Source organism: Heliconius melpomene, chromosome 18 (genome assembly GCF_056956725.1).
Source record: "Heliconius melpomene rosina isolate 202511_hmr_F chromosome 18, ASM5695672v1, whole genome shotgun sequence".
Classification (NCBI taxonomy): Eukaryota; Metazoa; Arthropoda; class Insecta; order Lepidoptera; family Nymphalidae; genus Heliconius; species Heliconius melpomene.
In genome coordinates this window covers 2227100-2251023 of record NC_140406.1, presented here as the reverse complement: position 1 = coordinate 2251023, position 23924 = coordinate 2227100, and the positions used below count along the sequence as shown (strand labels likewise).

Genomic DNA, 23924 nt, shown 5'->3' with positions numbered 1-23924 from the left:
ATGGAGCGGGTAACCCCGAATAGGGTAGTAGGTGTAGCCACGAGGAATAGCAGACGTCATTGGTTGACAGCTATGGCGTGAGATGTTCACCAATTAACCTATTGGCTCCTAATCTATTGTAATTTTGTTAATCTTGTGATATTTATTGTAAAACTCTTATGTAAACGAGTAATAAGACATTGTAGAATATAAATGTGATTTTTATTTAAACATCTCTGTTGCTTCAACGCCCACAAATGAATAGTAACAGCCAAGACCGCTTTGAGGCCCCCTCTGATGCTTCTACATATATATATATATAGAAACATAAAATAAAATATAACCTATCCCACAAGACTAACACGGAAAGCGTGTCAAAAATCGCTTTCATTTGCAAGCTAAGTGTAGAGACCACACTCCATTGTGCTTACGTACTTACGTCTATTACATACTTTCGCTGATTAAACCGTGTTAAGGGCGATGGGCGGTCTATTGTTGAGGGAACTTTTTTATATAAATTAACCTCATTAAATGTAATAGGTTGTTAGGAATAATTGGCTTGTTGGTTATTGGTAGTTTTTAGTAGTTATGATAAGTGACTACAGGTTTAAATCTCAAGACGATTTGGTTGAGGATCTTCTATCATACATTTTGTAATTCATGAAAAAAAAAGGATTGAGGCTGACGTGGTTGGCTGTAAATGCGACGGTAGTGAGCTTGGTTCCAGATAATTAAGCGGAAAGTGAGGAACAGTGTCTTAACATGTTAACGTTGAAGGGAACTTATTCCCTTCACCTCTTCAGGTATGTGGAGTTCGCCTTAAAGCTTATTTTTTATAAAGAAGTAATAAACGATAGTGAATACCTTATTTCTGATCATAAAATTTGTAGTAGGTAATACTTGAATCTTGATAATAACCTGAGTTTTATTACTTCATGATTGTATTATCATATAAACTAAACATAATTAAACTATGCGATTTGAATTCACAGTTATCGTATAGTATGGTTACGACTGCACCATAACGACGCAGTATAAATTAAGATATATAATAAAAAAAAAATACCATGAGATATTATTACGTCTATAATTCTTATATAAAAATGAAAATCAAAAAAGTTTATACAATTTTAAGGATTCAAAGGGATTTCCTAATTAAGTAGCACAAGAAAGTTTTTCCATTACGAAATCTAATTAAAATGGAATCTCTTGATGGACGTGGATGGATTTTTGAAACCGTCACGTAAAATTTTACGTAAAAATAAAAATGTGAACGTAAAATTTTGAAAACGTAATTTCTTTCGGAACATTATAATACTGTGATAGATCCCGAGAGTGTTAAAAGGTGACACTAGCTGAATATTTTATTAGAGAGAAATGTATGGATTCTAATTATGTTCTTTTATGGATTCTAATTACTTTTTTTTTTAGTTTTTTAGATCGAGAATAAAATAAGTTAAATATAAAATTAAATACTCTTGTCAACTCTTGTCTATCATGGCGCAACAACAAAGAACTGTATACAGTGATTGTGTGTTGCAGTCCCACTCTCGGGGGAGTTAATTGATTTTATTTCCTCTTTCTGTTGGTATAATAAGGTGAGGCATTGACTTTAACCTGATGCTAGTTTTCGAATTTGGTTAGAAAATAGAGAATGGAGTATCTTAACACTCTTTATCCCTACTGCGCTAAAGCTTTAAACTAAAAAAAAAATAATTATGAAAGTGTCTTAACACTATTCGCAGCTTATTTAAAAAAAAAGTCATAGATTAATGACAATATTTAAAAAATACAGACTACGTGCCTACCATATCTCTACCTATACCATATTCTACCTATTTCTAAAGCTATAAGGCTTGTCCTGATTCAAGTTGCTTTTATGAAAACTACAGTTTTCAAATTAGTGTTATTGTCTATATTTTGTATGGCGTTATCTGTTTATTCCTTATGCTATTATCTACACCACCGGGCCTTACTTGCCGCTCAATTGTTTTGTTCATTTAGGTGAAACGGAGGAAATGCCCGGTAAGGCGTTCTCAAGTCTAAACTATATATACGGGCCTCGTGTGTGGCAAATATAACTATTTCATAGTATATCATTATTTTTTTTCTAATTGTAATTTTTTTATTGCAGTAAGTTGATAAGCTAACTTAGTAAGAGGCAAAATAAAATTATTATGAAAAAAATGTTGATCGTCGTGATATGTCTGTGAGCGCGAAAGTTGTGAAAGAGTAGATTTGATTCCCAATCGGGGAAATATTTTGTTTTCATTTCATTAACATTCAACAAGACAAATCGCGGCGTTCAGTTCCGCAACTATTGGGTAATCTAATGCCTCAAAAGTAGGTACTACATAGGTACATGAAATAAAATACAAAGAAGAGTAAATATTTAAACAGACCAAAGGCGGCTCGTCAAGCTATATCTAAGGTAAATATTTGCACAGTGTATGTCCGTTTGTTTACAGAGGGGCCAATGAAATCAGCTCTCGTGCCAAATAAGATTAGATAAACTTGGCGCTGCTTTCGACAGTACTGCTTAAGATGTATAAAGCTGATAAAATCTGAGTGAATGTGAACCGAATATGGTATTAAATAATTGCTAGTATATTTATTTGTTTTTATTTTGCATTTAAATTTCTTATTGAATCTTGGTATTGAAGGTTATGTTGTATATGCATATTTGTATAGTTTTCTTAGCAAAAAGCGATAGTTAAATTTGTTTGTTGTTCTTTTGTGTGAAAAATGTTATAAAAGTATTACCTATAGTATTATTGAGAATTTCGTAATAATAATTTTGTCTCTACGTTTGTAAGGTTCTATACCAAAAATACATGTTACTAAGTCATCGCTGTCTGTCCATTTGTCTCCAAATGTATCCCATGAATGTGATAAATAATAAAAAGAATCACATATTTTTCTATTGTCGGTTAGCAATAAATACTAAAAATATAATAAAATAAATATTTAATTTATTTATTTGATTTGCTGTTTTTATAGATAAGGTAAGAAACCCATCGCGCGTGTCCGCAACGCACGTACTTGGCCGATTTTTTCAATATTCGCACATTAAAAAAACAATATACGATACGTGGCGAAATTCAACGCTGTAGTTAGATAAAATACGGCGTTTAGTTGACATTCGGGCTCTGGGAAAAAGTATTTTGTACGGTATTCAATGATTGCGTCTATTGCACCACTGTACCGTTGAACACAATAACCGACAAACAGTAACTTTTCTCCAGATATGACGTGCCAAAACGCAAAGTTACGGCTATAAATAAAACGATACCATCTCAGTTTATGGGCCATTTCGCTTTCATTTCGCCCGATGGACATCGTGTTAATCATAGAAAATAATGGAAGTGGCATACGTATTTCTTGGCCTTAATTAATTATTTCATTTTGTTTTTAAACTTTGTATAATGAATAATGATGTGAAGATATATATACCTACTTTCATTTACTTAAATCTGTTAAAATAAATAAACAAAATATAAACTACACTCTACGACACGCCTTGCCATGTTACCAGGGCGAAGAAATGAAAATGATAAATATATACAATCATTAAATAAAAGAGTTATAAAATATGGGAAGGCTATTTACGGTAAACTACATATTTAACTAACGAGAATTGAACACACGTTTCTTATTTCAGCAATCAGGGTATTGGTTTGTTCGGATTAATACGCCAATCAAAAAATAATGAGTATTTATAGATATATATTTGTGATTTCCTTTTTATTATTTTTATATCGTATAGCGACAACGAATGTTTTCCATTGTTTTGTTTTATTGTACATTTTTCGTACTTACCACCACATATTGTCTTCTTATGAAAACAAACAGAAAAAAATATCTTTTCTTAACCTCTTTCTGTTTCCTTTCTTTTCAACAGAATATAAATTGTTCATAAACAAAAGTGATAGCATTTCTAAGGCGTGTGGTTATATTCCATAAACCAGGTTAAGGTTTTAAAGCAATATTTTTTATTGTTCAGAAGCGACTAGTATAATTACCGAATCTTCCACAGCTATAACAAAAGTGAAAACGTTCATTGCAATGTTAATAGAACGTTTTTTATTTATATTGTAAGATTATTAATTATTTCACCAAGTGAGCTATATAGAGTAACAATAATATAGAAGTTTAGTATAAAAACGTAACGCAGGTGCATCTCTCTATCTGCTCTTTTATTTATTTTTCTAGCTTTTCTTATTTTTTACCGTATGAAACGACGCGACGGCTTCCTATGAAAATAACCAAATCTACAAAATTTCTTATTTCTTTCCAAAACAAAAGTATAAAGAAAGCCATTTGACGAATGTTCTATCAGATGTGGAACGTTGCGTGCGCCGTGTGTGATACATCGGTAGATCATCTCGTGAAAGCACGAAGATGGATAGATATAGTTTTATAGCACTTTTCACTAAATAATAATAGAAGGTTTGAGTAATTATATTATAAAGAAACAGTTTTAAGTTATTTTATTTGAATGTATTTAAAGCAAAAATAATAATTTCAAGTATAGACCGTCTTGGTGCAGAGACACAAATGTGTTTTGTTCTGTTCTATTCCCATTCGGGGAATAGAATATTTTATATTTTCATTTCCTCCCTGCGGTACTAAGGCTAAGGTTCAAGAGGCAATTCGGCAGAAAGAGAACTGAAATTACTTTATATACAATAATTGTCGTATCACTAGGTTCCTAGGTTCCTTCTGCTTAAAAAAGAGAATCTTGCGCTTATAGAAGAGAAGGCAGGGGTAATCCAGTGAGATGAAGATATACTATGACAAAACAATTTACCATTATTATTTTCTAATACATCGATCCTCGTTGCCAATATTTCATAAATTCTATTTCATAATACTTCGTCCTCTTATATTTCCGTAATAAGAGTATATTATTAATAGTAAGGCTGTACTTGGTAAGGTAATATTTCAAACGAGCATAGAGCTCTTAAGCCTTTCTGTGCCGTAATTAGTCACGGACGTCTGTACAATCTTTTGTTTATAATTATTTTATTTTTGTGTGTACATTCCAAACTGAATTTTTAATACAAAATACCACTTGTATATATACTATTACATTTTAATACTAGTCTTTGGAAGCGAGAGTAAATTACTTTTATTCTTCCGCCGTAGAAGAACCAATCATGATACAATATCATGAATTCAGGAGGAGGCAGTGCCTTAACACTAGACCTCCTTTCTGGGTATAGATATGCACTAAGATATTACTATGCTGGGATACGGAGTGAAACTCAAAAATAAACTTATTCATAAATTTTCTCTAGGTTCTTTAAAAAAAGAGTCAAGATCAGAGAGTGGTAAAAGGAATGACTTATCACCTTCTTCCTTCTCCACCCACCCCATCGAATACGTAATATAATCTAATAAATTACTCATATTTAAGATGAGCCCGCAGGCTAAGGCTCCTTGATATAGAGTCAAACGTTGTCAAGCTCCTTTATATGGATAAATAATACCGATTAGCATTGCTGATAGCGCGGCGGACGGCCATTTGTTGCGATCTCGTTACTTGCAATAACTCATTGCGGTTCGCGCCTGGCTGTGTTGCAATACACTTGTGTATTGATTGTGTAATAGTGGTACTTGTTTTTTTTGATGTTGGTTATTATGTTTGTATAGATATATTGTGTTGAAGTGTCTGTTTGTGTATTTTGAAGTATTGTGATTTTCTGAGTGCGTTGTTTATACGCTTAGAATATAAGCAAGCAATTTTGATTTTTTTTTCTGTCTGTCTGCCTGTTTTTCTATTTGTCTAGGCTAGTCAGAAAAACAGCTGAAACGATTTTTATGGGATTAACATTGAAAGATACAGGGGATTGAGGCACAACATAAAGGCTACTTTGTGAGCTGGAATTCTCGTGGGATTGGGGCGCAGCAAAAATCGCGTTTGTCGTGTTCGATTTAAATTATATTAATTATAAGATTTTAATTAAGTGCATAATAGCATAGATGGCCATACTAAAATAAATAATTTTCGAGTATAAAGTTTAAATAAAAAAATGCCTAAGTTACAAAGTATCTAACATCTACCTAAAGTAACGAAACAACATTTACATCGCTAATACATCTATTTGAGCAGGTTTTACGCAATTTATTTCTCGACAGCGATCTAAGTTCCGTAGTACGGATTAAGCCTTCCATTCGCTATTATATTTCCTTATATAAAATACACGTATTAGTGCGAGGATACGCTCAAGTCTAATAATAGTGCTGTGTTATGAAAGTTCAGTTTTCATTGCAAACTGTTGTTCCTCTCCAGATATTACTATCATTATTTATATTGATATTAGCTTTGCTTTATTAAGTTATTAAAAAGATTTCTATAGTTTTATTTTATAGTAAACGTACCCCGCAACTTTGTTTGCGTGAATTTTGAAATGTATAATGGAAAAATTTATGATATTTTTTACGGTATCCCACACAGAGCAGGGCAAGCAGAAGGAACCTGGGAACCTAGTGTTAAGATTCTCCGTTCGCATTAAGACATTTCTGTTACCCACTTTCCGCTAAGTTTTGGAGACACTTAATACATAAGCGATGGAACTCAACGCTGCACTTTGCCTCGTTACCAGAGCGAGGAAATTAAAATATTATATATTTCATTTCCTCGATTGGGAATCAAACCCACGACCTGTCACGTTTACAGTTGTAGGCTTATGCCCCAGCGCCACGGCTCGCCTCTTTGTATATTAATATTTTTATGAAAAAACAAAAATTCCCTTTCTTTTATTTCCTAATTGAAGTATTGTATTGTACATTCATAGTATATTAGAAATCTCCTAAATTAATATTTCCATTTATGGGCAAAACCCATTTCGCCAACTTATTGTGTATGAGGCATACCGTGGGAATGAATAAATTAGAAGCCGTATGGAATCAACGTTGTAATTCTATAGCAAATAATGTTTCATATGGGTTTTAAAATACAATATGCCATTGCTTTTTAACGTAATTTAGAATATTATTTATAATAATTTATGAAAGATATTGTTAATTGTGGTAAGATCTGTTCTTGTTCTAATTAGGTACAAACACTTTACAGTAGTCAATTTGAAAATGTTGAGAAATTTATAATGTAGGAATATTTGTAATGTTTAATTCGCTGCAATGACTAGGACTTACGACCCAAACATCAAATTAACTAATATTATCTTTTTTTATAATATATTGAAATTCTAACTTTTTGAATATTTTTTTGATATTTTTATTAAACCAACGATCGGTACAAATTTATAAAGCTGAAGAATTTGTTTGGTAGAACGCATTCATCTTAACAAGTAGTGGTTAGAATTGAAAAAACCTTTTTGTGTTAGATAGTTCGTTTATCGTTGTTTACACTGAAACAGCTTCAGCTACGAATCAAAATTACCTCCCAAACTAGTAAGTGCCATACAAAAGGTAAAATCAGGAAAACTTAATAAAAAATATGTTTTTTTTAGACCTTTGAACCTATAACAATCTTCTATCATTGAACAGACATGCTTCAACCACGCAACCATAGGTAACAATAACTCATTCTAATTCATTTATAAGTACACTTCATTATTCACGCCTCTTCCGAGTTCGTCTGTCGCCATGTAACTGTACTGCGAGCGAAAGTGAGATCACCTCCCATTCTTAACGACAAATGACGTTAAGTGTGGTGCTAATTTTTATTTATTATAATGCTAAATTTATATTTATATGTGTTTAGTTAGATATTTTTGTATGTATATTTGTTTTACATTTTTTAAATTACTTTATATCCAAAATCACAAACCTACTTATGAATACATGAAACGTATATTATAAAGACGATAACATATTTGTATGCTATTAGATAAATATAATGTTTTAACACTAATTTCTCTCTATCAATCAATGCGGGAAGCAATTTAAAAATAAGCAGCAAATAAAACCAATAACTAACTCTCTATAATTTTTTACATGAAGAATGCTAGTAATCAATTAATATTTCAAATAAATTTAATTGTTACAATTATTGTGCAGTCAGATTAAAATAGAGGCTAGCGTGGCAAAAATCTAATTAGAAACAACGTTTGTGGGTTCGATTCCATTTAGGGGGAACGGTTGATCATTAAAACGGTGTTCAATAACAATATGTAGTTATAAAAATGTTACATAAAGTTAGAAGGCGAAAGCTCTATCCCAAGAGTCTTACATCATCAAATGTCTAGGAAATATTCAACAAGTTACAAACGAAATAAACTATATTATTAGTACAAATATATTTTACAAGTAATGGTTGAGTAGCGTGAAATTAAATTGCTATTCCCGAGTTAACTGCACTGGAATTAATCTGTGTTTAAACAGCTGCGCACATGCATTTGTATAGGTGGGATATTCGGCTGGAAATTAATAATTTTAAAAAAATAAGCTTCGTGTTTGATACTATTGTTAAGACACTCCGTTCTCTATTTTCTGATACATTGGATGTTAAGTTGCGGAAAAATCCGCCTCGCTTTGACAAACCAATGTTTCGAAACTGGGCGGAAAATGCAGAATGGATTATCAAGGCACTAAATTTACTTTTCAACTTAAATGTAGGTGAATATCATAAAATAAATGACTAAGCTCTCGCGGTCGATCTTTGCAAATTCATCGTTTTTAATTACATTTCTACCAGTTTCCCAACAGCTGTCTGTTAAACGTAACTTTTTATTAACAGAATTGGGTTTATATTGTTAAAATGTCCTATATAACTTTCTAGGGATAACTCTTAAACCTTACAAAAACTGAAATGTGAACTTTTTATTGAAATAAAATTTTTGATCATAACAAATATATTAATTAAAAAACATTTAATTTTCATAACCTCGCTCTGCTAATAAGACAAAGCGCGGCTTTGAGTTACGCGAATCAATTTTAAATGCCCTGATAATTTGAAAATTTTGAAATTTTGCCCACGCAAAGTGGGCAACAGAAGTGTTTTAATGGGAACAGAGTGTCTTAACACTAAGATCTTTGGCTAGCCTGCTACATGCGGGATACAGGTAAAAAAAACAAAGACTTTTGTAATATATTTACAAAATGTTATACATTCTTTTCATGAAAACTAAATACCGTACCTACTACAAAAACAACGTTCTTATAATATGAAAGTAGGTATTCTATTCACGCGAATATAATTACTTATTCAACTCATTGTGTCCTAGGTCAAGAGTTAATGACTAAGGTCACCTCATAAAGCGTTCTTTTAAGAAACCTATTTAAATTTTAACTAGGCTACGTATTTTTGTGTTGCTAGTAGTATTTTTAAAGTTTATGTCAAATTTGTATTTTTATGTCATATTTATTTCAACCTATGAGACATTTATTTTTTCCACTTTCTGCCAAATTCTAGAGGCATTATTGTGAGTTGCGAAACTCAACCGCGCTTTACCTCGTTACCAGAACGAGGAGGTGATAATATGAAACATTTAATTTCCACGAGTCACGAGTAATTTCCACGAGGGAATCGAACCCACAACTTGGCACGCTTGTGTTCTTGCGCCACAACTGGCCCCAACATTGCTAGTATTATTTTTAATTTAAACAATATTAACTCGAGTTTAAGAACACGTCTCTAAGATAATAATTCTAGCTCGAACTTTGAGCATAAAGCTCCGAACTTCGACAAAGTTTCTATGGGTGTTTGGACGTACCCTATATACTTACTTAGGTTACCCAAATACATACCGTGGAATCTAAATTATACTTTACTTATTGTTGTTATTGTGTAATTAAAACTTTGCAGATATGTACATTTCATGACAGTTTTATGAGTAATGCTGCTTAAATTGGGTATAACGACTTTTGACTTTTGGCCTCCTAATTTTGGAAGCTTATATAGGCATGGATTTTAACATATTTTTGCATTGTATTTACCTTACAGAACTAATATATTTTTGTTTAAGTTAAGAAGATTGTGTAATTTAATTTTTATTTGAACTAGCGCATCTTGGGCCGTTTCTAATAGTGTTGATTGGAAGAAATGTGAAAGAACTAATGTGAGCTAATATATGTCTTACTTTATATTTTCATGTTAAAATCTTTTTACATAGCAATATTTATGCTAAGAATAATACATGATATTTAAAATTACATGAAATTTTATTAGGCAATAGCACTTACAGTACAAAAGTGAACACGAAATGGAAATGTTATAAAGGTTATTCTTGTGAAGCTTTTATTATTCGAATGTATGCAGGATTCTGTAACTGGACTAAGGATTGATTTACATTTTTCTGACATATCTATTCTGAATAAAATATAATTATTTTAACAATCTAAACTGTTTTTTTCTATAGCATAAAACAAGTCAGTTGTTTCATTTTAGAGACATTGCGAGTTGAGTAGAGGAGTTTAACGCCGCGTTGTATAGTTTCGAGGAATTGAAAATAATTCATGCACCAAACTGCGAATCAAACCCATTACCCATAGGGCGGCCATAATTTCATAATTTAATATATTATTATCTATCGGAATTCTGAATTTAATGTTTGAATTTTCTATTGAACGAAGGAATAAAGATAAATCGTCTGGCGAAAACGTCGTGTCGATAAAAGATTATCTTAAAAAATAACACGAAGCTATTTATTTAAGCTTTTGGATCCATTTTATATTTGGCTCTATGTGATTTTTCTATTTCATTTCTATATCTTTTATGATTTCTTTTACTTATTGAGTTTCTTTAACACTGTTAGTCCCTTTTCTTAATATTATACTATTTCAATATTCTTATAAAAATATTTCTTAATTTCTTTTATTTCGATGCCGTTATCGCTCAGCGTCTGACTGTAAATACGACGGTTGTAGCTTCGATTCCCACTCAGGGAAATGAATTGTTTTCATTTACTCGTTCTGGTGACAGGGCAAAGCGCGGAGTTAAGTTCTGCCAGTCAAAAGGAGATGTCTTAATATTTGTGCGGAAAGTGAGGAACGGAGTGTTAGAACACTAGTATCGTAAATTTTACAGTCAATCAATCTGAACGTGTCATATTTATTTCTTTATTATATGAACCAATGGGATTTCAAAGCTATTGACCTATGGGAAGTGAAGTCAGCTGACAAAAAACTCATGATGTCAACAGCCACCGATTATATTCGGAGATAGTTACGCTAACGGTTTATCTAACTACGGGACTTAGCACATACGTTGGTTTAAATTGTATATATTTGGTCTGTTAGACAAAAACTTGTATTGGTTATCGAACAAATTTTGTCTCTAAAAAAAGGGCGTAAATTGGAAAAATAATATAGAATTTTCTTAATATATAATTATTTTAAGAAAATAAGAAATAAAGCAAATATATTGGGTAGGTTCGATTCCCACTAAGGGAAATTCCTCATTGAGTTGAGTTATGCCTCTCGATCCGCAATGCCTCGACAACTTTCCGAAAAGTATGTGTCTTAACAAGGTTTCCAGGTTCCCTCTACACTACCTACCTTAGCGACACAGGTGTAGCTATAAAAAAAAAGAAATATTTTAAACTATTTCTATAAAAAAGTAGTTCCCTGGAGAATCATCATATACCAACGAATATACATATAAAAAAAATGTTATCCAATATATGTGAGAATACCATCCCATAACAATCAAATATATCCAAGTAAAGCACGTCAGTACGTCACACATGTCATTGTACTACTAACAACGTTCATTTTCTGTTTTTCCGCATATATGCGGTCGCAAGTCATCAATTCTAATTTAAAAGAAAAGCTTAGCCAAACACAATCTAAAATATACCTTATGACGTCTAATAGAAAGTTGAATTTCGTCAAAACAATGTTAAAATTCGCTTCTGATTAAACACAATGCCTTAATATCTATCGCTGAATCTGCAAAAAGTAGTACAAAAAAACCTTATTAAGTCCTAATCAATTGCGCAAGTTCCGTTAATGCCGTAGCGAATATTTATTAATGATTATAATGTAGATAGTAAAAAAGAAATAATTTATTTTTCTTTACAATACAATGATGTAATGGGTTTGATGATCGTCTAATATACCTACTGCCGTTGTGACACAGCGGTTGACTGTAAAAGTGACGGTTGTTGGGTTCGATTTCGAGAAAATCATAATAATATTAAAAATCTAAGGAGTGTTAAAAGAATTCCAGGTCTTCGCATAGTGATAGTGGCGTAGTGGTATACCATCCATACCTATATTATAAATACGAAAGTAACTCTGTCTGTCTGTCTGTCTTTTACGCAATCAGGGCCAAACCGCTAATTTAATTGTGATAAAATATTCATATAGAGATACTTGAGGGTCCCGGGATGAACATAGGATACTTTTTTTTCTCATATTTGTAATATTTTCGATATATACCAATATATTAAAATACTTATAAATTTGACATGCAATTTATTCCGCCATGTTAATAACAACCGTCGATGTGCACCCGTTGCTAAGCAACGATTTGCAAAGTTTGTTGTTAGAATACGTCACCCAAAATGAGCTTGCTTAACGCATCTCTCTATTGAAAATTGAAAATAATTTCATAAATATATTTAATAAATATTCGTATAGTTCAAGGGGGCGAAGCCGCGTTCGGGTCCACTAGTCTGAGTATAAATTATTGTTATGTTATTTACTCAGATAACCATCCAGCGGGAGCACTAGGTTCCCTTTACCCTGCTATGTGCGGGATACAGCGTGAAGCGAAAAAAAAAAGAATTTACAGCCACCGCAACTACCTACATATTATTTAGAAGCCTCTGTTACTAAATAGTAACGACAATATGTTTATTTGGTCCCTTTTGTGTTGAATATTGAAGCTATTTGTTAAAATCCTACATTCATAATTAAGTATAACGCCGGTGCCGGTGTACTGTGCGGGGTTGGAAGGTCGTCTGCTAGCGGCTTTCACGCTCATTACTTCGTTCATAACTGTTTGATGTCAGCTTGTGTTGTAGGGAAAAAGAACTTTGTGAATATTTGCTCTTTTTAAATGCTTTTTTAAGAAAACGTACAAATATTTGAAAGTAATTTTGAAAAGTACGAACGTTTTCTATAAAAATATTTTTGTTTTATTTTTGTAAAATGACGTATTATTTTTGATACTAAAATTAAAACTGTTGCAAGATTTCTCTATTAGTGAGTAATGAGCTCCAATTTCACCAGGTGAAGGTTCTTTTTAACATATTCATGTTTATTTGTTTAATTTTCCCAAACATATACTCGTATATCTATGTATGTTATACTAATACATATTTGAAGCAGAAATGAAAAATGAACAGAATACAAGATTAGTGTAAATGAAAAGAGAAAAGAAAAAGTTAATTAACATAAGTCCATCTCTGTGCCAACAGAGCGGTTACCACAATGGCACTAGATAGAACATTAAATAAATTCCGCGACATGGTTACGGTTGCGGTTGCGATTATGATGATGATGTCATCTCTTGTTCTATGCCACTTTTAATATGTTATATCATCTATATAAATTATAAAACTCTTCTGTTGCTGAGTAACTGACAGACAACGAACAGAAAAAAACGTGAAAAAAGAAAAATAACAATGATCTAGTGTATAAACGCTTTTAACGTCAAAAGGGTGCAGGATATATAAAGGGAACCTGGGAACCCAGTGTTAAGACATCTTCGTTTCCCTCTTTCCGCTGGATTTTGGAGGCATTGCTTGTTGGTAGTCAACGCTGCAGTTTTCCTGGTTACCTGAGCGAAGAAAGGAAAATGTTAAATATTTTATTTCCGATTATCGAACCCACCACCTGTTCTGTCCAAACCACAACCAATGCGCTACGACTACCTGATATATTTATAGGTTAAAACAGTAGCTTAATATCAGACATATTATGGTAGGTATAATAATATATAAGAACTGTAAAACATTCTTACTTGACGGATTTTGAGCCCTTGTCTACTCGCCACGGTGAAACTTTGATACGGTTGTTATAACTTTTGTTGTTAATATTTCTGAAGGAGGATTTTTTTACAAAAGAGATTACTGCAAGAAAGGATCTTGTGACGAGAAATAATGCTATTAACTTTTTTTAATACTATACTTGTATAAGAGAAAATTATATTCATTTTTAAAGACACACGTACGCTGCTTACATTTTTTAAATTGTTTGTTAATTCATAAAATGCTCCTTTTTATTTTAAGAAAATGGAAAATATTATATAAATATTAATATTTCTACAGGTAAAAACCGAATTCACACCTATTTTTATCTTGCGCAAGAAAAGAAAAATATATTTATGAATATAGACATTTAAAGTAAAAATCGAACTAAGAACCATTGCACCACAACCACTACGCCAATTGCGTCATTATAATTAATATATACTGAAAAGAATTCAAAATATTTAATGCATTCAATCACACATATCATTTACAGAAAACAAACTACATTAAGAAGACTAGTAATTAACAAATTAATTGGCGATTCTGCGTACTGTAAATTGTAATTAACGCGGACACGCCACGAACAAATGATGCTATTCAGAGAAAATAACGTTACCGTTATTGTACGAATGAATTTATTTCACCTCACTACTTGTTGTCCAGTGGTGTATGCTATACGAAAGCGGATATTGTCGAAAATAGTGATGTTCTAGGAGAGGAAGCTCGGCAGAGAGAAAGTAAGGTTAAGTGAAATCGTACTTTACTTTCTGTCTTTTTGAAGGTCGGTCTCCAATGGGTAATATGAGATTAAGATTAAGATTCCGCTGTCTGTTTGTCCGTCTGTCATCAGGCTGTATCTCATGAACCAGGTTTTCACAGATGATATATTTCTGCTGCCGCTAAAAAAACAACTAAAATACGAGTAAATATTTTAGAGGACTCACATACAACGTATGTGTAACGTGATTTTTTGCCCTTTTTATAGATAATGGAACGGAACATTATTCGTGAGCGAATCTAACCCGCACTTGGTTAGTGGCTCAGTGACGCAGTTTTTAGACACATTGTGTATTAAGTGAAACTTAACACCGCGCCTTGTCGTACTATATGAAAAGTATAGTTATTATGCAAATTAATATGTAGATTATAATTATACAATGGAAATTTATGTATATTAAAACATAAAAGAAAACATGTACAAAAATATCTAAATATATACAGATAATATTTACTGGAATATATACTTATTTCAGGACGGCTTTCATCCGTCATACTTTCGAGTAGCACTGAGATATTTTATTCTGTACGAGGGTAATGTCAACGTGACGGGATTTATATATAAATGTATTAATCTTTTCTTAAATATTAATAATGGTTGGTTTTTTTGACAGATTTTACTAAAATATACATTTGTATGATTAATTATGGGCTATAGCATAATTACGCAATTTAGACTATAAACTTGATAGTTGTGAGTTCAATTCTATTAGGGATTATTTAAAATATTTTATCGTAAGCTTAGGCAGTGTTAAACTCCGCAACACAGGCAGATACAGACGTTAACTAATTTATTTATGTTTTCGCAGTGTACGGACTTATATAATACGTAATTTTTTTTCCCGACAGCGGTCAAGCCCAAACGGAGGATTATATTTTTAGCACGTATGTATATAGGTCCGTTTCTTTATATTGTTCTCATATATAACCCTTTTTTGGTCTTCACTATAGTCGGATAACAAACTAAGCTAATTACTTCAAAATCAAGATAATTAAATTACACATTTATTATCTATATAAATAACGCCTCGCTGAATCACAGCTCTGCCATGTTACATTCTGTAGCTGGTTGCGGTGCGGATTCCTTACGGTCACCACCAGGCATACCAGGCTTGTTAAAGATTTAACTCGAGATGAATAAGTGAGATGCTGATTTAAATTTAATCTTATCTTTTGATTATCTTTTCGCTTTATCTTGTGTTTTAACAGATATATTATTCTGTTTCGAGAATGTGAATCATTCGAAGAATCATTCGAGGTATGTGTTAAAATAATACTAATTTTCGTAATTAAAATATTTTTTGAATAGGTTTTTTTTGTACTTAATTAGGCCTAGTACTTAATTATTTGTGTGTATGGATGGTTGTCAATTAAAAGAATGTGCATAAAAATATATTCTTTTTTGTGGTTTCTTTTTCTAATTAATTTTATACATCCGATACATGAGTAGTAGATGGAAAGTAGTGATGTAACGAATAATAATTTTACTTAAGGGTTAAGTTTATTTTTCTAATAATACAAAAATAAGAAATTAACACATTTTTATTCTATTTAATATAATTAGAAAAAATTGCTGATCCATATTCGTAAAACATACAGAATGGAAATGCAAATATGCAAAAATATGCGAATATGAATATTCGTTCCGATTCGTGACGAAGGCAAAGCTCTATTATACATATTTCTAGACGTTTGTTATAACTAGACCCGACAAGGGAAATATTCGGTAAGTAGTATATAGTAGTAGCATTCAAACGCATACACCGCATAGTATATTGTTAAGTATGTTTTACGATATCACATATACCTACAATTTCAAACTATAAATATAGAAGAATTAAATAAATTAAAATATATATTGTTATAATTTATAATTTTGTTATAATTCAGGAAATAATATGTATTGCAACTACGTCAAGAATGGGCTGAAAGCGTAACTTGCCCATATACTTTCACTGTGTATCCAGCATATATCAGGGTCGATCCTCTTTCGGTCTTTGGAAAATAATATATTCCCCCGATTGGAAACTGAACCCAAAACTATCGCGTCTACTCACTACGACGACACTACGACGCGACGGTCGATATACTTTATAATTTTATTATATCTTTTTTATTACATTATTATTCTTCTTAGACACTAAGAATTGAATTTTAAAATGATTTACACCAAGGAGCCCCTAGTAACGAGTCCTAGCCGTCCTTGGTATTTAACGGTATCCCGGATCTTAATAGCTACTGGTTTTGACGCATCGAATTATTACCGCATTGCAAGAAATCGCAGGAGATTACCCGTTTGCGAGGTAATGCTTGTATAATGTTTCCTGGAAACTTTTAGTAATTAAATACTGGAATTATGTTATGGGAAGCCCTTTTAAATAGTTATTTGTGTTCTTTGTTGCGGCGTTAAGTTCCGCCACTTTAAATGTAATGGCTTGAAAATTGACCGGTAAGTGGGGTATAGTGTTTTAACACTAAATTGTACAAAGCTAAGAGAACGTCTTGATGAGTTAAGCCATACTATTTGTCCATCTATGTTGGGTAAGAACATAAAATTTTACATTTACATTGACATTACTGTAAATTATCATCCAACATAGTTAAATTGAATTAGTTAACTTTTTAGACATTGTTATGTTTTATATATAAATACCTATTTTTCTAACATTTTTTCCACAAAACGTTCTTACCCTCATTTTCATGTATCCCAAAAATATCAAGATCATTAAAATTTATCTTAACATACCTTTTATACATAGAGATGGCTACAGGATAAGCAAAAACACTCACATATACGGAATATTACGGAAATAGGGTTATAATACGCTTATATTACGGAAATAAGGTTATATAATGTAACATAATGTGGCTTATTGTTACGAAGAGCGGTTATTTCCCGAAGACAATAGAGGGAAGTTTCATGGTATGCGTTTTGATAGCGTATAACACAGCGGATATAGTAGTGGTATATCGGATTTTATTATATTGCTCACGAAAATTGGTTATATTGTAAGAATATGTATATTTAGTTTTTTTTTATTTTTAAGTAACTTTTATTGTTAATTATTACTTATACTTAAGAAATTGTATGCTGGTAATGAATTCTAGTAACGCACTTTAATTCAGGCGTAAAATGATGAACGGAGTATCATGTCACTTCCTGCCTACACTGCGGTAGCCGGGGCAAAGCGAAGAATAAAAAAATGATTTTAATAGCAAGGGAGATTTTAAGTTTTGCACAGTTTTACACATGTTAAATACAATATTGTTGAACTAAGCTTAGTGTTGACGTCCACCGTTCAACACGCAATATTTCTATTAGCGGAAACTGTTTACATCATAATTATGAAAAAACTAAACCATTTGTATATAAAATCTTTCAGTCTAATAACTAATATCTATGACATAAATTCAGCAAAAAAAGGCAAATAGTGTGTTTTAATAGAGCCATATGAAATAAAAATAGTAATTTTCCTCAACTTTAATATGTATTATGAGCTTATATTTTGATCCGTTTTCCTCCTTCAATTTGACAATCCATTACACTGCCTTAGAGGTTTATTTTGCTGAAATCCTTTTTCTGAGGAAACTCTATAGAAGGTAGTAAAAATGCTTTAGTAGTTGTGTATAGATTTAAAATGTTTAAATTATATCTATATTTATTAAATCATATATATTACAACAAACAATTATACATATTCCGTGTAGAGTGGCGGAACTCAACGCCGCGGTTTTTTAATTAGACAAGGGGAAGCTGTGAAAGGTACATACATATTGGAAACAAAGAATAGTTTTTTACATACCTATATATATTTCTTGCAAATTCTCTGAACATTAGATTCTCATTCTCAAAGAAAATAACAATATTTTCATCATTAAGCACCAACATAACAAAAAAACACAACATATCATAATTTCGCAACGTCGCATCTAGAGTACGACTTCCTTATAATATCTTTTGTTTGTCGACATGATTGAGGATTGTAATTTTTTGGCGGTTATTTACTTACGGCATGTAACAATGGGATCGTTTGCTAACATTTCTTTGTTTCTCCACCTTAATATGCTCAAGAAAATTGGTATTCTTTCGTCATCTACGTTGGAACATTCGACTTTTTTGAAATATTCCTTCGAAATTTGTCCAAATTACAGTAACTTGTGTATTTTTTTTTGGATGACGCAATCAAATTTGTACTGCTTTTGTTGGTGTTTTGTATGATTTTGATTAGATTTTTTTATATACAATTCAAGTAATCCTTTGTTTTATTTTTTTGTTTATGATTTTACAAAATAGCTAAAATAATATATTTTCAAACGTAGTAAAGCGATAATGTGAGTTTATATTTTGTTTATTAACTAACACTAAAAGCTATTTCCGTAGTAGTTATTATTATTAACTTTTTAAGAACAAAAAATACTTACTTTTTTTAGTTCACAATGCTTCACTGGTAATAAAATAGTGAAGATATTTTTTGGCACACACAATAATACTACGTGCCAAGTTCCAATTACAATAAAGTTAAATTTTAAACATTGTTATAGTTATATTATTTAAATTTTATGAAGATATACATATTTCCAAATATCATAATCATATTTCTTTTATTCAATAATTACACATGATCACTTGTAATACATTATGCTTAGTCCACTATTGATAAAAAAATTGTTAATAAGCTAACGTCTAAAACTCTAAACTTAAATATCTATGCAAAAACTCAAGAAAAAATCAAAGGTTACCACAAAATTTCCTCTTTCTTTCAAATTTATACAAAAAAAATATGTAAGTTCCTCCTACATATGTACATACACATTCATTGGGGCGAGTCGTGACTCGTTACGCAGGATCACAAGTGTTTGACTGTAAAAGCGACACGTTGTGGGTTCGATTCCCACTTGAGTAAATGAAATATTTATGTTTAAAACTCGCAGTGCCTCCAAAATTCCGCGGAGTATTAATGGAGAACGAAGTGTCTTAACACTAGGTCCACTCTGCCTACCCTGCTACGTGCGGGATACGGCGTGTTTAAAGTTATTAAAAACATACACTTATGCATAAATATTTAACCTGCTTAGGGAATAAGGTGGGTTTAAGGACTGGTGGTTAATTTAAATGAGAACTAAGCTCATTACGCTACATTAATACGAACTAGTAGGTGCTGCGCGCCGTAATCTTCTCTTAATGTGGAAATGTTATATACTTTACTGTGCTCACCTGAATGTTTAAATATTTAATTACATTTTACTTATGTATGTATAAAGCTCTTAAGTAAAGTTTTTCGTCGTTTTGCCCGAATTCGTGATTTGGAGACATTATGTTTTAAATGGCGTATCTCAACGCCGCTTCTTATCTAGTCTGAAAATATTTGGAACCTCTGTAATGGAGATCGAGCCACAACCGTTGCGTTTACAGACGTTGCGCTGTTTTAATGTGCCTTGCCCATGTAATTTAAATTCAATCTTTAGAACTAGAGCCTCAATTATATATTAAAATTAAATGATTTTATTATAACTTTAGAATCTTCTAGTACTAAGAATTTTTGCATTTTTCCCTTTCCCGTCTTCGATGCAATATCCTGGGAGATCTAGTATGTTATTTCCTTTGAGCGTCCCGTTATACGGAAGTTCATTTCGCGACGGTACTCCTATCAAATGAGATTGTTTTTAAATTATCTTTTCTAGAAGGTGAAATTGCAAGAAAGTATCAAGGTATTTCTAGGACTGACCTTTTATTTATTTTCTGCGTGTTTTACACTATTATTGCTTTTTAACCGACTTCTGTAAAAGTAAGAAGTTATCAATTCGACTATATTTTTTTTAGTTACTTACTCGTATGATAGTATTTTTTTATATTTTCGGCCTTTCTCCAATATAATATGCATATATTATATGAAGACTATCAACGAGGCCATGATTTTATTATTGTTAGATATCATTAATTTGTTTAGGTAGAGATAAAAGGTCATACAGTGAATGTAATTGGTGATGCAAGTTAGACTATAGTCGTTTTTGACTATAATAGACCAGCAAATCTTCAGTTTTTATAAGAAATCGTGTGAATAGCTTCTTTTCCGGACAGGATATGGTTTACCGGGCAAAGCATAAATTTTATTTCCGCCGGAAATTGAATAAATGAACTAGATGCTTTTTGATCGTAGAAATATTTTTTTCTTTTTGTATAATTATATAAAAGCTGAGTCAATATGAAGAAAAGTAATTTTACATGGAAAGAACGTTGATATATTTCGTAAATTGTTAAACGAATCAGACAACAAAAAGTAAATCAATATCGTTGTAACAGTTTCGCATATAGATTGTTAGACGGGTCCGGTTGGTTTAAAAAAACAGTAACAAATTTAAGCAATCCTATATTTATTATTATTAGAGCAATCCATTAAAATATTTTATAAGGGCCGTCATAGCGCACGGGCACAAGGGTGTAACTGTAACGCGGCAGTTGTAGGTTCGATCCCGACTTGATGGTATTAAGGTAAAAGCCCGGCGTTGAGTTCCGCAACCTCGCCTCGAAAAATTCGGCGGAAATTGGGGAACGGAGTATTCTACCATTATGTTCCCTCTTCCTACCCTGCTATGTGTGCGGGATACAGCACAAAGCTGTTTTTTTTAACAATATGTTATACTCGGTTATTTTATTATTATTCTCAAATTGTAATAAATTTTATATACATGTTTTTTATTTGACGACATCTGTTGACAACGTCTATACATTTATTGCCGTAGACGTGAACGACGAAATAACATAGAGAAAGTTTAAAGTTCTATCAAAGGATAATAGATGGCGGTCATAACAAATATAAATATTTATGGTATTATCATATATTTTTTACCTGTCAAGGAACACAAAAACTTTAACGTCCGTTATAACGGTGAAATCGACCTTCTGTTTAATTTAATATCATTTCTGTTTTATTCTATAAAATTTAACTAAAATATCCGGACATAATATCTCGAAAATAGGGTGACAAGTGGGGATGGAGTGATTTAACACTACGTTCCTTCTGCCAACCCTGCTATGAAGGAAGCTGCTTCCTTGATATATACTCTAAATATTTTTTTCGGTTCCAGGTTATCAAATGTCGCGCAAGTCGTGCACAGTGGGCGGGTCGAGGGGAGCGTGCATGTGGGTGCAGGAGTGCAACCGAGTGGGGGGTATACACGCGGGTGTATGTGTCGACGGGTTCATGTTCGGTTCCTGCTGCAGGTTGCCGGACAAACCTGTTACAGGTGACTGTCAATTCAGATACTGTAAAAAATAATTATTTAGAGTAAAACTACTTAGAATACGAGAAATATTTAGGATATAATGATTTCTTCGTCCGAGTATCAAATTAATAATAATTTTATACTAATAACTGTGATAATTAAAATTATAAATTAAATTATTATGCATTTATAGAAGCTTATTTATTTACATTTACTTTGTCACTGTTGCTTCTTTATTGTTTCTTTATATTATTTTTTATACTTTATTAAATACTTAAATTAATTTTATTTCCAATTATGAATTTTTGAAAATTTCATTTTATTTATTTTCATTAAAAATGCAATGAGTCCCTTTTTTTAAAAATATATAGATTACTGTATTAATAAAAAAGAATAAAATGACATTTTCCCATTTTTCAGAAACACCCAACCCAGTAACAGTAACGGATCGGCCGTACTCAGCGCCATCCAGTACCGTTCACATTACATCAACCACACAATCTACCACTCAAAATTCCAACTTACGACCAAACGCTCAAACTATACGCCCTTCTTTCATGACGAAGCCCATAGATGGCTCGCCTACCCCATACAGCTACCGGCCACCAGAAATAAATCTACCCTCAATGGTTAATTTAGATAGTGATATAGTAAATAAAGTAACGTATAACAATGTAAATAAGTATCAAGATATACATAGACCGGAACCGGAAGCTAGTCCTTATAACAAATTTTCCTCTAGTCTTAGTATTATGTCCGGTGCGCGGCCGATGGCGGTGTCGGAGCAACATGCGGAAAACAGCATCTCGCAAGGTATGTATGTAGTTTGTTGATTTTTGGATAGATGGCGTTACATTGAAAATACTTATTATTATGGAAAGTCATATAAGTCATATATTTGGTACTATAAAATAGTATTGTGTAAAATAAAAACAAATAAATTAAATTATTGAAATAAATAAAAATAAAACGGATTTGGCAGTTAGTTACATTGTCTGAACAACTGGCACGCTCAGAACCCCATAGTTATAACACATTATATCCTCTGTTTATACGGATGGACATACTATGTAATTTTTTTGTGAATCAAGTTATATACTTAAAGTAAGGCAATAACACGTAACTACTTAGCGCGTAAAACCTCGAAACTGGGAGAAAAATTTTAAGCTTACCTCACGTTCTCTCCCTAAAAATAAATATGCAAGAAACATGTAAAGATAAAACTAAAACTCTACAATACATTTTCAGTTCACATGATGTCGCGACCAAGCAACATAAACACAATCCACTGGCATGCCACAACCGAGCCCTCCTTCGTAACCAAACCGAGACCTAACTGGGACAAGCCGGCGGGGAAACCCAAACCAACCAAGAAGTTCACAACCACAACCAGTAAACCACATAAGAATTATATGAAACCAAAGGACCCGGCGTTTAATATGATTAATAAGACTGTCGAGTCCACGTCACCGCCTGTTCAGACTACTGCTGCTACTAAGAATGCTGGTATGTTAATAGTATATTTTTTATGTATAATAAGAGTGTGACTGTAAAGCGACGGTTGTGAGTTTGATCCCCACTCGGGGGGAATGAATTATTATTTGCCATTTCTGCTATAATGTCGAGGCAAAATGCTATTGTGCTGATACTGAACCCTTCGTCACGTACTTATCGTATCCTGCACGTAATGATGAATGCTAGTAACATTCTTCAAACGTGCTGTGTTTATTGTTGTTTTTATTCCTTTATATTAAAAAAATAATTTTAAAACTATTTAGGGCTTTTGTCAGATTCAAGGAGCTTTTGTTTGTAATATTTATAGCAAAATATATAAATGGCAAGATTGTCATCGATGAATTTTTAATAGTTATACTTTTCCCCAAATTTTGTTTACGCTGATCGATCAAATGAATGATGAGAATTGGCCGAATTAGGCCAAAAATATGGTAACATTTTAAATATAAACATCGTCTCATGGGGGTTGAATCTACGACCATGCGTCCATTTAGCAATTTCTCGACTGGAGTCATATAACTAAAGTTACTGGAATGTAAATAA

General features: G+C 32.0%; 1 protein-coding gene across 2 annotated transcripts in view; it reads left to right on the top strand.

Moving 5' to 3' along the window:
• The window catches only part of Sb (serine proteinase stubble), a 98693-nt gene that overhangs the window by 67650 nt on the left and 7119 nt on the right, over nucleotides 1–23924 (top strand). For both annotated transcript variants that reach the window (XM_085201997.1, XM_085201996.1), the window contains exons 4-6: nucleotides 21729–21887; nucleotides 22287–22679; nucleotides 23115–23372. In XM_085201997.1, the coding sequence (XP_085058123.1) occupies nucleotides 21729–21887; nucleotides 22287–22679; nucleotides 23115–23372 (810 nt within the window). The remainder of the gene's footprint in view (nucleotides 1–21728; nucleotides 21888–22286; nucleotides 22680–23114; nucleotides 23373–23924) is intronic.